We start from the raw sequence: 15,748 nt of genomic DNA on the forward strand, positions 1-15,748 counted from the left end.
AATATATAAAATCGACTTTATTTCTTAACCAATGTTAAGACAAATAGACAACAATAAAACAATTAAAATTTAGTAGTGTAGGTAACTAGTAATAATTTTACGACGTAACGAGTAGCTTAGTCTTTCTAGATTTCACTTTCACAGATAGATCAATTTATAAGTAACAATATTAATTATCAAGTAACTATAATATCTAATAGATACAATTAACCTTACGTAATTAACTGAAATGAGATCAAAATCATTATTAAAGTATTTGAGAATGCTAAAAAACAAGTCTTATAGGTATTTATGATTATAACAGATACCATCATGATTTGATGAATCTGTCGAACGAATGAATGACAAAAATTATCACAATAATGAGTTTAGAACTCTTTAGTTTAATCAACTTACGATAAATAATTATTTTAAGTAATAATTGTAAAAAAATATAAGTATTAAAAGAAAATCAATATTGATTTTGAAAATAAGATCGTAGAAAACAAATATTGTTAATTGTGTCATCAGCTAAACGACTTCTAATAGAGCTGCAAATATATACGCACAACGCATTTAAAGTACCTACTCATGCAACAGCTATATTATTTTCCCACAAACTGCTAGCACCGGATCCGGTTTTCGGATCCGGTATATTGGTACCGGATCCGGTAACCATTAAATGATGCCGGATCCGCCGGATTACCGGATCCGTTTTTCCGGATTGCAATCCCTAACCCTGATGTATCACCACTATGAAGCTGGATCAACTACCTTAGGAAAGGCACATCGGAACTATAGTGCACTTTCATCCCGGCCCTTAGTGGGAGCTGGCGGGTCCCCCATACCCGCCAGCTCAAGGCTATTGTAACTATCCTTTTTAAAATATATACAAACACTCGGTTTATACAAAATTTTGAAGTAGACTAGGACATCAAAATTTGTATATCTTTCCAAAGGTAGAATTTGTTATTTGTGCAAAAGATATTTTATATATGTGATCGTCTAATTTAGGACTTTGTTCTACATTGTGTTTTTATAGTAACTGATTCTTTTAGGTTATATTAGAAGTAATGACTATTCACTTTCATTCTCGAATCCGAGTTTAGTATCTCTTAATAATTAATTTAAATTAAATGAAAATAAAATTTGTCTCTAACATACTTGTAAAAGGTTTACAAGCTATATTTACAATACCCATTACAAGTATCTAGTCGCTCCCCTCATTTCTTAAAAAAAATTCGATTCGAAAATTGAACATTAGAGCGACAGACTGGGCAAATTACATAATTTAATTCAAACAAACGGTCCAGACAAGTTTGGCATTGCGTGTGACCGCATGGGATCAACACCACTTCGAGTGGGTTAGTCGCACAGATGTTGCTACGAAGGGGTTGAGGTTCGCGATCAAAATCGTGGCGGGGGGAGACGCGGGGGGGAGACGCGGGCAGGACATCGGCGGGTACCAGAATAGGAGCCTGGACCACCTCCGGTGCTACCTGCTCAATGTTGTCTGCAATGACAACTTCTTGAGCGAATTCTGGGACGTTATCAACAACAGCCTCAACGCCTACGTCCAACAATCTGCTCGTTTGCACTCTCTAATCTGTTATAATTTGTTGTGGTCTTGGATTGCCAGCTGCTTGCCAAATTCTAAGGAAAACTGCCTCATACAGAGGACGGTTCTGCATCAGGACTACAGCAGGATGAAAATTGTGTCCAGCAATTATACTGTGTACCGTTAAAATTTGGCAAATTGACAATCCAGCTGGGACAGTCAGGAATGTTCCATCGATGACTAGCACTTCACTGTCAGCGATGCAACGTTCGAAACCGCGCATGACTAATATGACAGCTTTTCCTTCCGCCACCGACACAGTGGCGAAAAGAACAGGACTTAACAAGCCTTATTAGGCCACCGCATATTCCTCCAAGGTGAGTGGCTGAGCCGGCTGTGAGTTTCTCCTCCACTTCCGCATCGATGGCAGCACACTCTCGTAGAGCAGGTGAGATGCAGCATCCGGATATCTGTAAAAAAACATTCCAAAATATTTATTTCAAACTATATTACAAAACATATCATCTTGCTAATTTTTTTTTTGCATTGAATAAACTACTGCACTGTTTGAATATTCTTTGACTTAATAGTAATAATAATAAAAAATGTTTATTTAGGTTACACACAAATGTAGATACATAAAATAAACAAGGTACAAATTAGTTGGAAGGTGGTAACACTAAAAGGCCTGGGCTCGGCGAATAGCTTGCCCGGAACGACAACACCGATTTTCAGCCCTCGCCTTATGGAGAATAAACCAAAAAGGAAAAATGAAGTTTTTAAGTGTTGGTAAATTGATTAATCAACGAATATTCCTATAGGGATGTTTCAAATTAAAATTATATAATTAATATAATAAACTGTTAACTATGTAAATAATATATAATAATGTGAATAATAGAAAAACATAATGTGTCAAGAAAAATATCAAATCGCTCAAACTGTTATCAGGTACAGGTGTTATACCACCAAGTATTCCTAGTTTTTGGCTAGAGCAGACTTGATTGACTTCTATTATCCTATGTTACTCCTAAATAACAAAGGACACTTTTTACATAATATTTACTGTATTATTTCAAAACACAAATGATTGCACTGAAGTAACTTACATAATCTCAACAACCATTGGTAGTGTTTCTATTTACACAACCACCAGTGTATATAGATTGTACTGAAGATTTATATTTAATATTTGCATCACCTTACCTACTAGTTAATAATGCTATCATAGTTTTTCATAGTAAATCATCAATCAAAAGAAAAAATATACACACATCACTTTGGTATTCTGAACTAATTGAATGTCCAAATAAAGGGTCCATAAATAAGGTGGTATAAACAACACAATTCTTAAGAAATAGTTATCACTTACCTGGCAGCTTCTTCCTCATATATGGCATTCAGAGGAATACTCTCCTCTGAAGCCCTCCTCTTTAGTTCCTGGAACATTGTATTGCTGAAAAAAGAGAGGGTTATTTAATAACCTTGAGTAATTACTTTTAAACCGGGAAAATCCATTCCCACAGAAAAGGACCAAAAAATATAACATGTGCAGGGCTGTCTCAGAACAAAATATCCAAAATATTTTATTACATATACTGTCAAGCAAAAGTGCATATACAAACTTTGCACATAAGCATGAAATTTACAACAAAACAAGTGACTTTTAGTTGTAGTTGGCTTTTTACAATATTACTTACAGTATTCTTTATGAACAATAAAACAACCCTGCAACTCAGCCTAAAGGTCATACACTAATAAAAACAAAGAAGGTATTTTTGTTATCTCACCGATTAAGCACCCAGGGAGTAGGGGAATGATTGTGCTGCCCAATCGTCGGTCCAGCTTTAAACGTTGAGTGTCGAAATCGCAGTTTTTGAATTACTTAGAGTAATAAATCCCATCCCGCAGTATCCAGTGCGCTGGACACCGGTCGCTGGCGCACCTCATGATTGTCGAGGCCCCCCTCGAGCGACTGACCACATAAAAGTTATCATCCCGAGAAAACCACCTCGAGTTCCCTTTGTAGGGAAACTACAAGAGGAGCTCCAAGTGGCCTGGGAGCCTCAGGGTGACGGGGATCGGGGACAGCTTGCTGTTCAGCCATTACTAAAAAAAATCCAAAATTTATAGTATTTAGGTGAATATAAAAAACGTTGTGTCGAAATCGCAGTTCTTGAATTTTAAATTTGAATAAAAAGCACGAGTGTGGATAATCCAGCCAAGCACTTTAGAAACGAAAAGACAGACCGCGGTTAGATTGGCGGTTCGGTTGGGTTTGAAAATAGTGTTGCCACACAAACAGTATAAAGTTTTTAAAAATTCCATCAGAACAAAAAAGAAATATTTGATTATCGTATTAAGTGAATCTAAAAGCCTCCGCAGACAAGAGACTTATTCGCACAATAGTCTAATCGGCACATAATGTGAATAAGCATGTATTAAATAAAATAAATAAATAAAAATCATTTAATTCAGACCATAATAAGTCCATACATTGTTAGTAAAATAATACTTATAACTATGTTAGTAAAGTTAAGATTACAAATTAAATTAAATATTGAAGTAAGCACACTACAGCGACTGACTATCGGTCGACCAAAAAATTGAATTGTGCTTAACTTTTAATTTTAAACCATATAAACATTAAACTATCGAGACTTCTTCATGTGCATAGCTGCAATTGGCGCATATACACTGCCGATTGTTTAGTTTACTCGTCGATTAATTCCTTTGCTGCATTTCCCCTGACGGTATTCACATAAGATGTGTACCAAAATTCTAATGCTAAATACGGCGAAAAATCCGAGTTGCTGTTGCCGCGATAAAGCATCGTCTTCACTCAAAGACGGACTGCTTGGGCACACTATAATCTTCGATAATGCAAACGAAAACTTTATTTTAAACTTTTACAACATGTTCCTTTTAACAATAATCAAAATAAACAACCAAGTCGTCATAGTAATTTTATTTAATTATTTCAATATGATTTTCTTCCTTTCTTTTGTCATTGTCATTCATTGTCTCACGTCTCTCGCCAGTAACATCAACGTCCTCCCTCGACGTGAAGACCGATAAGGTCGTACAATTTTCTCAAACTCTCAGATGTCTTTCAACTGGAGTTCAGTGGTTACTTCTCTACATTAACCTCACCATATATTAGAAACTGTCGTCTAAAGAAGTGTCGAATCCTTGTGTGTTTGGTTCGTCTGTGGAATCGTGACGTAGGTCATTGGGAGGATGTTTTACCAGCAGTTCCATCAGATCATTATTATGCACCATCATTAATGCTTCCGCATGAAAGATTCTTTAAACATCCTCGTAGAACAGTAGACGGAGCACACTTCTCGGGAAAATTCAGAACCTGCAGGAGGTAATGAAGTTGTGTGAAACGATGAAGCTACGCTTCTCTTCGGCGATCCTAAAGGTGGTGATGTGGTGTTATTTCAACCTTTGCATTTTTCATAATTTTTATATTTAGAAATTGTTGCGTTGACATTGTCACTGTAATTTTTAATGAAATAAAATCAATATATTTGGTGTGCCGTTTATTTATTACATCGATATGTCTGTTAAAAGATTGGTATTCTTGCTTCAGAAATTTAGTGCAGTCTTAAATTGAAGTGGAGTGTTGTGAATGGGATCTTCTTGAGGATCGAAAGAGGTTGTTGCACTATTAGGTTGATTCTATAAGGAAGATATATTTAAAACAGTAGAGAAAATATGTGCACGAGATAGAATTTTAATTTTATTATTTTACGTTGTTGTTCAATCAATTTATTAGTTTAATAATAAACATTATTTAAGTAATTTACAGTGTGTAATTCCTAACCAAATTCTTATCAAACTGCGTTAAATCAAATTTATTATTTTTTAAGTATTTGTTATAATTTGTGTTACATTTTTTGTTATAGTGGCAACAAAATTTCTTTTCTTCATCCCAATCTAAACGAAGCACAAACCATAAATGACAGAATAATCTGTTGACCAATAAGAGACCAGGTGAGCTGACCAATCAGGGAAGTGGTCATGAATTATCGGGCCGTGCAATATCACCCCCGTACCGTTAATGTACAGCCAAATAATTCGTGTACAAGTAATGCACGGCCTAATATTCCGTGACCAGTGGTCGCCAATTATCAGGCCGTACATTATCGTGGCTGTACAATATCAGTACGGTCTGGATAATGTACAGCCACGATAATGCACGACCTGATAATGTACGGCCCAATAATTCATGTACAAACAAAGGTTTGTTTGTACATGAATTATTGGGCCGTGCATTATCGGGTCGTACAATATACGGACTCAGTCAAAGTCAGAGGACATGAGAATTGTTTGTCAATGTCAAAGGAACCATAAAAGTTTTTAGGGTTACCAGTAGGTCAAATTTCCCTAACTATTAAAATACGATATATAAGAAAACGATATCAAGTCACCAAATCCACACTCTATGATCGAATGTGTCTGGTAAAACCTTAGTTGCTCTTTGCATCTCACATGCACGCCATTTGCAATACTGAACCAGAACATGTTGACTGCTATGTAACGAAAAATGCTTTTTATTAATACTCAATGGACTTTGTTTAGTAGTTTTATGTAGTAAATTAGGCGGATTTGTAAACTTGAGATACCAAAATGGATATGCCAGAAGTAAAAGCGTTCAACGCGGAGGTACTATTTGTTAACTTTGGATAGTGCAATGCATTTTCCGTGGCACCATTAAAATAATTTGTTTCACTTTCAGTTATCCGGGTTGTACGAAAACAAGCCACCAATTTCAAAAGCTAAGATGAGCGCTATCACTAAAGGTGCTATAAAGGCGATAAAATTTTACAAGCATGTAGTTCACAGTGTAGAAAAATTCATTCAGAAGTGTAAAGCGGAATACAAAGTTCCCGGTTTATACGTGATAGATTCAATAGTGCGGCAGTCGAGGCACCAATTCGGCCAAGATAAAGATGTTTTCGCTCCTCGATTTGCGAAAAACATGCAGCAAACATTTGCCAACCTTTTCAGATGTCCACCAGAAGATAAGGTTAGATTTTATCTGGTTATAAAGAGTTCTGTACATTCATAGCATCTTCTAATGAATGCAATGAAAATATGAGTCATATGAGGGATGCAATCCCTAAGATACTGATAAAAAATATAAATTTCAGCGCAATATAATCCGCGTATTAAACCTCTGGCAGAAGAATAATGTGTTTGGACCTGATGTCATCCAACCACTGATGGATATGGCGGACCCCAACCACCCGTTACACCAGGAGATATTGCAGCAACAGAACAACACTACAAATGGTACACCACATGCTAACTCTTTAGAGACCATTCATCGTTTGTGTGCACTTATTTAATGCAAGGGACGGTTAACATAAAAGATGACAAATTACTAAAAGTGAGATTTGTTATTTTAATAAAAACTAGCTTTTACCCGCGACTCCGTCCGCGCGGAATAAAAAAAAAATGGGGTAAAAATTATCCTATGTCCTATTCCTGGTTCTAAGCTACCTGCCCACCAATTTTCAGTCAAATCGATTCAGCCGTTCTTGAGTTATAAATGGTGTAACTAACACAACTTTCTTTTATATATATAGATGTACATAGAGAGTGAACATCATGAATTTGAAATCTTAGCCAAGGCACAAACTGAGCACTCCCATCGCTTTAAGCAGTAATATCTGGTAGGAGATGGCACTCTAAGAAAAATAAGTTTTCACACTTCCATAGTATTCTTTTGACTACTGACACTCATGAGATTCACTTTACCACAACATTAAACAAAACACTAATTTAAAGGCCAGCTTCTCATCTGTCTGTGGTGATTTCATAACTGATTAATTGACATTTCAGGGAGCAGTTTAAACATAAGCCACAACACAACAAGTCTAGGAGAGGGCAAGATGTCCCCCACGGCACAGAACACACCCCGAGCCGCTACGCCCCCACCACCGCCTGACCAGGTAGCCCCCTATGCACTTTACACTATAATCTATATATAATAAAAGTAAACTGACTCGCTCAACTATAATATTCTTATTATTATATTGGATATTTTCAAATTTATACTCTAAAGTTCTAAAAAGGGTGGTCATAGTGGTGCAAAAGCTAGTTTAATATAGTGCAATGTAGTTGAACACGAGCAGCGTGCGGTGTCTGATGTGTCCTTACTGCGGTCACAGGAGCAGGCGGCGCCGGGCGTCAAGTTCAACCGCAAGCTGCTCAACGACTTCGAGTACGAGAGCGAGGACGAGGCGGCCGGCGCCGAGCCTCATCCCGCGCACCCGCCGCACCCAGCGCACCCGCCGCACCCAGCGCACGCCCACCACGGCCCGCACGGCAACGCCCACAACCCCACGGACGCGCTCGGCAGGTGTGTACTACAATAACACTAAAATTACTATTCCTAAAAATATTTAATGAAATGATTCAATGTAATATAATCACTTCGCTAGTTTATATCGTTGAATGGTTGCAGCATCCTGACCAACCCGGAGATCATGCGGCAGCTGCAGAGCCTGCAGGCGCAGATGCAGATGATGACCGGACTGCAGGTGCCTGTGAGTGTCTCCCGCACTGTCACATGCCCACCTGCTTCACTTCTATTACATACATACATACATGTTGAACAATATGCAGCTACACATTCATTTGTCTAGAAAATTTAATCAATTTAACATACCATTGATTTTACTTTTATGTTCGACCATTTAGATGTATCAATACAATATATAATATGAATTTATTAATAAGTTTAAATTCAATTGGGTTTTGCTGTTCCTTGATTCGTCTTTGATATGTTGTGTGTGTGCGTGCGCAGGCGCAGGCGGCGGGCGCCCTCCCCGCCCACGAGCCTGCCCAGCGCCCGGAGGGCAAGGACGACGCCGCCAACGAGTCAGACATCGAGTTCGTGGAGACCGGCCCCCAGGTCATCGAGATCCCCGACGCCAACGACTCCAGGTGGGTGGCGTCCTCCCTGCGTCCTCCCTGCGCCCTCCCTGCGCCCTCCCTGCGCCCTCCCTGCGCGCCAGTCACATAAAGCTCCTCCTGTTTACAAATGTAATACGTGTTGTGTGCAGGAGCCCCTCGCCGCGCGCGCGCCGCCACCGCTCGCGCTCCAAGTCGCCGCGCCGCCGCCGCCGCTCCCGCTCCCGCTCCCGCTCGCCGCGCCGCCGCCGCGACCGCGACCGCGACAGGTATGTAGTAGCCTGCAGGCTCGAGGCCGCAGGAATGCGAGAGAGTGACCAATTCCCTCTGCCACGGCCACGACATTCTTATTTTTGTTCTACTAACGTGGCCTAAACCTTTAGACTTACTATTATTATTTTAGCTCGGTTTTCCTTAACGATGGAAGAGGTGTTCGAGTCGGTAACCGGGGTCAATGGTACAATTTTAGTGTTGGAATTTTATAGGGATCGAGACAGAGACAGAGAGAAGAGTCACAAGGAAAGAGAAGCGGAGAAGGAAAAGCAACGCGAGAGAGAAAAGAAAGGTTTACCGCCGATCAAGAAGGAAAACCTCAGCGGTAAGTTTGGAATGCAATATGTTAGTACCGTGAACCGCAAAGGGCAGAGGAACACAGAGGTGAGGAGGAGGTGTGTGCGTGTGCAGTGTGCAGCACCACGCTGTGGGTGGGGCACCTGTCCAAGCTGGCCACGCCCGAGGAGCTGTCGGACCTGTTCGGCGGAGTGGGCGGCGTCCACTCCATCGACGTGGTGGCGCCGCGGGGCTGCGCCTTCGTCGTCATGGAGCGCCGCCGCGACGCCGCCAAGGCGCTCGCCACCCTCAACCGACACAAGCTGCACTCCAAGGAGATCACCGTGAGCCTTTCTACTATTACTGCAGACCACATTATATAAGTTAGAGAAGCGCTAGTGTGAATGGTCGACACTCGATGTGCAGGTGGCGTGGGCTGCCGGCAAGGGCGTGAAGGGCCGCGAGTGGAAGGACTACTGGGAGGCGGACCTGGGCGTGGCCTACCTGCCCTGGGAGGCGCTGCACCAGCGCTGGCTGCTCGGCGCCCTCTCGCTCGATGCGCTCGAGGACGGCGGCGCCGTCGACGAGGACACGCTGCCGCCTTGGTTGCCGCCGAGGGTACGTCTGCTACTTTCTTTTTTTTTATAACCCTCGCACTCGGCGCCGCTCATCGCTGGCCTCTCGGTTGCAGATCATTCCCAAGGCGATGATGGACGGACTGCCGCTGCTGGGCGCGCTCGCGCCGCCCGGGTCGCTGGGCGCGCGCGCCGCCTTGCCCGCGCTGCCCGCCGCGCCCCTGCCCGCCTCGCTGCCCGTCGTGCCGCGCATGCCGCCGCCCGGGTCCGTACGCCCCGCCCTCTCCCCTCCCCGCCCACGCCCACGCCCCGCCCCCAGCAGCGCCAGTAATCGCTCACTTTTGTGCACAGGATGACTGCCGGCATGCCCCCCGGCTTCGCGCCCGCCTTGCCGCCCGGCATGCGACCACCCGCCCTGCCCGCCGGGGTGCCCGCCGGAGTGACAGGTAACCGACCGCACGCGCCCTCCTCGCCCACCTCGCCCTCCTCGCCCACCTCGCCCTCCTCGCCCTCCTCGCCCTCCTCGCCCACCTCGCCCTCCTCGCCCTCCTCGCCCACCTCGCCCACCTCGCCCTCTAACGAATAGGCTTAACATTAATAAAGGCCTCCTCCGAGGGATTTGGCACGTTAACGACCTGTTACGAATATCATAATTTTCTTGTAATAATAATATAAGTAATTTTCTTGTTTGGCGAGTTAACAAACATTCCAGCTGTAACGAACACTGTCCGCGGGAGACGCGCCATACATTATTTAACAATTTTCAACTTGTTTGCAAATATACGTGTTTTGTTTTGCGATATAAGTCGCTAAATAACATTTTGACTGCTAGAATATTAATTGTTAAAATCGACGCTGGACTAATGGACGGACTGAATTAACAGTTATAGCTCGTTGTAGGGAGAGAGTGAGAGGTAGTGTGACGTAGATGCGTGTGTTGCAGGTCTGGCGCGCGACGGCCCGCTGCTCGGCTTCCCGCCCGCGCTGCAGCAGCCAGGTGAGTCATCTCACTCTCACATACTTAACACAGGTTTCGTGCAAGATTACGATTTACATTTCATTTGGCGATCTGCGCAGGTATGGTGGGCGGCTTCCTGGGCGGGCTGGTGGGCGCGCACGTGGGCGGCCTCGTGCTGCCGCTGCACCCGCACGCCCCGCCGCACCGCCAGCCGCCGCCCGCGCACATCCCCGCGCACGACAACGCCACCGCCGCCGCCCCCGCCCCCGCCCCCGCCACCGCGCCCGCCGGCGACGCGGCCGCGGGGGACACAGGCGCCGCGCCCGACGACGCCATGGAGCTGGACCCCGAGGAGCCGCCGGCGGAGCCCGCGCTGCTGCCCGACCAGGTGCGTGCCCCCCGCGCTGCCACCACTCGCCGCACTCGTACCCGCACCACCCGCTCTAACAGGAGCCCGGCCTTTGCGCAGATCCAGGCGCTGATGTCGAAGCCGCCGCCCAACTTCCAGACGTCGGAGCCGCCGCCGCACCCGCCGCACCCGCCGCCCGACCTCGACTTCGACGCCTTCGACGCCTCGCAGCCGCCGCCCGACGAGCGCCGCGACCGCGACCGCGACAAGGAGCGTCGCGACCGCGACCGCGACCGCCGCGACAGGCGCGACCGCGACCGTGACCGTCGCGACCGCGAGCGCGCCCCACGCGACCGCGACAGGTGCTGAACGTGGACCCGTGGGTCATAGTTTACATCATGTTGTGAATAACTAGCTTTAGTTTTGTCATTAATTCTTTGCTCTATTAAAATGTGAACAATATTATAATGTTGTATGTATAACATTTTATTTCAGGGAAAGAGAAGAAAGAAGAGACCGTGACCGCGAACGTGGGCGTGACGTACGTGACACACGGGACGGGCGTGACACACGGGACGGACGTGACACACGGGATGGACGTGACGGGCGTGACGCGCGTGAGAGTCGCGAGCGGCGTGACCGCGAGCGAGCCGGCGCCGGCGCCCGGGACGTCGTCAGGTAAGCTGAGCTACTTATTACGTTTTTTTTTAATTCCGCGCGGACTGAGTCGCGGGCGACAGCTAGTCTTTTTGATAAAAGTAAATAAATATGTAAAATTTCATTACTACACTGAATTTATTTCAATTCACATTGGTTCCTGGCTTGTAAAAATGTGAAATAAGACAAAATATTTTATATATCGTTTGCGTGGAAAACTGTGCAGAGACCGCAGTCGGGAGAAGTCTCCGCGAGCGGGCGGCGACAGCGGCGGCGGTGGCGGCAGCGGCGGCAGCGGCGGCGGCGGCGCGGACACCGAGAAGAGTCTGCAGGAGAGGCTGTGGGAGATGGCCAACGGCGGGCCCGGCCCGGCGCACCCCCCGCACCCGGCGCACCCCCCGCTCCCACCGCCCGATGGTACCGGATACAAACATAATAAATGGAGCACAAATACAACGCTAACTAGCAATAGTAAATATGGGCCGGCTATTGAACGCTGTTGTTGTTCTGCAGGCGATGGCGCGGAGGCGGGCGAGGAGACGCAGGCGGGCGGCGCGGCGGGCGGAGCGGCGGGCGGCGCGGCGGGCGGAGCGGCGGGCGGAGCGTGGCCGGCGCGCATGCCGCCGCCATACCGCGCAGGTATTACAAATCATTGATCTAACTACTAAAACTTATTCGTATTATCTTATATATATAAAAGAAAGTTGTGTTAGTTACACTATTTATAACTCAAGAACGGCTGAATCGATTTGACTGAAAATTGGTGGGCAGGTCGCTTAGAACCAGGAAAAGGACAGGATAATTTTTACCCCGTTTTCTATTTTTTATTCCGCGCGGACGGAGTCGCGGGTAAAAGCTAGTAACATATAAACATTATGCCGGATGTGCTCACCGCCTCACCGCCTCACCGCCACGTCTAATCCGCGATGTGAACAGCGACTGTTGCGAAACACCTATCTATGTTGTCGTCGGCGAAACTAACGATATCCATATGAAAATATTGATACTCGCTAGCTGTAGTTGCGCGAGATTGAAAGCGACATGGTTGACATTCGTCTGAATACACAAAAATAAATCTATTGTGTCTCGTGATTAATGTACGATCACTTGTCGGTGGTAAGTCCCGCAACATTACCTCACTAATGTGCGAATTATTTTTTTCAGGGCCGTGGGTGGAAGTTCAAGGGCCACCGTTCGGTCCTCGTTTCAATGGGATGGGGCCGTCTCTCTTTAACAGACCTCCGTTCGAGAGACCTTCGTTCGAAGGCGGGCCGATATTTGAACCGCGTTTCGAGAGACCTCCTTTCTCTCGCATGCCCTTCGACATGAACAGACCCCGGCTCCCGTACGATGGCCCCAGGCCGCCCTTCGATGGCCCGCGACCTCCTTTTGACGGTCCCAGACCTCCGTTCGATGGACATAGGCCGCCTTTCGACGGACCGAGACCGCATTTCGATGGACTTAGACCAGGGTTCGAAGGACCCAGGCCACCGTTCGATGGGCCTTCCAGAAAATTCGACGGAGACAGGCCTTTCGATGGCCCCAGATTTGACGGTCCCGCAGAATATTTCGACAGGAGCGGTAGATTTGAAGAAAGAGAACAATTTAATGAAAGAGGTTGGAACGGAGATAGAGAGAGAGACAGAGATTGGAACAGAAGAAACGAATGGGAGGACCGAAGAAAGGATCGCAGAAGTAGAGAGCGCGAAGATAGATTTAGAGATAGAAGCGACAGAAGAAGAACTGTGGATGAGAAACCTCGGCCATCGCGAGACGAGCGTAGCTCTAGGAGAGACAAGGACAGAAAATCCCGATGGGGCGCCGCCGAAGACATCGTCGCGACCGAACGGCGCCACCGCCCCGACACCACGCTGCCGGAGGACGCCGCGCCCGCCGCGCCCGCCGCGCCCGCCCCGCCCGCCGCGCCCGCCGCGCCCGCCGCGCCCGCCGCGCCCGCCGCGCCCGCCGCGCCCGCACCGCCCGCCGCGCCCGACAGACCTACACAGGAAGATAACGACGCCTCAGATGACAACGTCGCTGCAGCCGCTGACCACTCCCCCGGCGACGCAAACGCTCCCGCACACCTGTACGACGCGATCGACGCAGTCGACACCAGCTTTGCAGTTACACCATCGGACGAGGCCGCGCCCGCCACCTCGCCTGCCCCACCCGCTGAGCCCGCCGCACCCGCCGCGTCCGCCGCACTCACCGCGCCCGCCGCGCCCGCCGCACCCGCCGCGCCCGCCGCGCCCGCCGCACCCGCCACGCCCGCCGCGCCCGCCGCGCCCGCCGGACCCGCCGCACCCGCCACGCCCTCTACGCCCCCCACGGCCGAGGCAGATGCGCCATCGCCCGCCCCGGCCCCCGAGCCGACGCCAGCCTCGCCGCTTAGTTCAAATTCGGTCGATATGTTTAATACAAAAGTTGGCTCTAATATTGAAAATGAAATAGAGAAGGAAGCTCAGAATGCGGAGATGCTGGACGGGATTGCTTGACACAGGAGAAAATGGAAATACGGATATTTTCAGTGGAATTGATTCGGGTGACGTGTTGTTGGACCCGAAGCGGAGAGTGCATCGCGGCCGCGCCCGCCGCACGCCCGGACCCGCCCGGCGCCGCACGCCCCACGCCCTGCCCGTCCGGCGCCGCACGCCCTGCCCGCCCAGGCCCGCTCCGCCCAGGACCGCCCGGGCCCGCCCGTCGCCGTACAACGCCAAAGATTTTGTTTTATACGATACAAATGAAATATTTGAAATATACGAGTGCCTTATTGGTTAGCTTTGTGTTTTGTTTGTCGGCGGCAGAAGAGGAACCGCCTGCGTGCGCACTACGCGGCGCCGTGGGCCAGGTACGTGTCGGCGGCCGCGCGCGCACCCGCACGCGCACCGCACACGCACCGCACACGCACCGCACCCGCACTGCGGCGCGGCGGCGGTGCGGTTGCGCACGCGGTCGCTGCATTTTTTATATTCAACGTGGCGGTCGACAGGAAGCATAGGCTTGTGTCCGAGTGTCGCAGCCGCTTGCTACCCCTCCGCCGCCACGCCACTAGCCGCTACCCGCTAGCCGCTACCCACTACCTGTTAGATGTGTCACCCGAATCCGCTCCGCGCTGTCCGGTGAGAAGACGGAAGACGCCGCCGCAGCAGCAGCAGCAGATCTTCTATTTATGATCGTCGTCAACAGTTCAAACTGGCGATTCGCTTTTTATGTTTTTTATTACTCGGTGAGGGTAGAAATAAATAAATATACAATATATTCTATAATGAATTAATTGCGTAGTCGACTAACTCGCTGTTATTTATAATAAACTTATATAACTTTTTAGATTAGATCATTAAAGATTTTTTTATAAAGGGAGCTCTGTTATATTGTGCGATCACTACGTTGTAGTTCAATTAAATGTAATAAGATATGAGGCCGTCGACGTTCGGCAAATCGACTCGAGGTTACGATGAAGAAGCTCCAAATATAGATATAGCTGTAACATATGCGTCGAAAATTGTCATATTTCTGCTTGAATAAATTTTAAAAAGTTTTGTGAATGATTTTTTATTGAATACTGTAAATATAAACTAGGTTTTGATCAATGAGGCGGCGCGCATACTCTTGTTTGTGCTTTTGCTCCGTTTGAATTACAGGTTAAAAGCTGCCCGTTACTAAGATTCGCCGGTAATTCGACTCCTTGTAATACAATAGCAATACATTTTATTAGTAATATATAAATTGCAGGTCATAAACGTAACGAGGTGCATTCCAGCGATACATTTAAAAAACAACAAACTGTTATTTTACTGAATTATGCTTCAGCCAATTTTATTTCATGGCTGGTTCTATAAAAGTAATAAACGAGGTTTGATAATGCTAACAAGTATTTAAAAAAAACTGTCAAAAGTAGTGGAAAATCTAACCCAGGCCCAGGAATCTTCTATACTGTGGTTCAACGGGAAAATAATACTGCCATCTCTTGATATACCCCATGAAACATATGAACATTTATTTCTCTAAACGTCACCCGTCATGTCATGTAATTTCAGTTAATTTTTGAAAATTTTCAAAGAAAAAAATATTCCGTTATGGGAAGATTTTATTATTGTTGTTGAAGAAGACACGATAGATAATGGACAAAGTGAAACATGCCGAAATGACATGATTTCAAGAAGTGATCATGCCAGTAATGCCATAAAGGCAAA

General features: G+C 46.7%; 1 protein-coding gene and 1 long non-coding RNA gene across 2 annotated transcripts; one reads left to right on the plus strand and one right to left on the minus strand.

Moving 5' to 3' along the window:
• Positions 1–1,139: 1,139 nt before the first annotated feature.
• LOC123721398 lies at positions 1,140–3,580 on the minus strand. The gene is made up of 3 exons (XR_006756226.1): positions 3,328–3,580; positions 2,910–2,993; positions 1,140–2,007 (listed from the first exon to the last, which is right to left on the minus strand). It is a non-coding gene; the product is annotated as an uncharacterized LOC123721398 (long non-coding RNA).
• A 2,425-nt stretch (positions 3,581–6,005) lies between these two features.
• Positions 6,006–14,728, plus strand: LOC106709672 (SR-related and CTD-associated factor 4). The gene is made up of 21 exons (XM_045680117.1): positions 6,006–6,211; positions 6,285–6,575; positions 6,700–6,841; positions 7,394–7,503; positions 7,723–7,913; positions 8,019–8,100; positions 8,361–8,500; positions 8,620–8,736; positions 8,953–9,065; positions 9,152–9,360; positions 9,443–9,634; positions 9,708–9,856; positions 9,943–10,037; positions 10,535–10,588; positions 10,669–10,937; positions 11,019–11,260; positions 11,394–11,576; positions 11,782–11,972; positions 12,069–12,194; positions 12,720–13,459; positions 14,360–14,728. The coding sequence occupies exons 1-21, from the start codon at positions 6,176–6,178 to the stop codon at positions 14,726–14,728; spliced, it is 4,041 nt and encodes a 1,346-aa protein (XP_045536073.1). The 5' UTR covers positions 6,006–6,175.
• Positions 14,729–15,748: the final 1,020 nt, after the last annotated feature.

Source organism: Papilio machaon, chromosome 11 (assembly GCF_912999745.1).
Source record: "Papilio machaon chromosome 11, ilPapMach1.1, whole genome shotgun sequence".
NCBI lineage: Eukaryota > Metazoa > Arthropoda > Insecta > Lepidoptera > Papilionidae > Papilio > Papilio machaon.

Bases quoted from the DNA above. Each gene is read 5' to 3' on its own strand.
- LOC106709672 (XM_045680117.1), top strand. From the start codon at position 6,176: ATGGATATGCCAGAAGTAAAAGCGTTCAACGCGGAG. The intron at 7,504-7,722 runs GTAGCCCCCTAT...CTGCGGTCACAG, and splicing joins CCCCACCACCGCCTGACCAG to GAGCAGGCGGCGCCGGGCGT. The intron at 10,589-10,668 runs GTGAGTCATCTC...CGATCTGCGCAG, and splicing joins GCCCGCGCTGCAGCAGCCAG to GTATGGTGGGCGGCTTCCTG.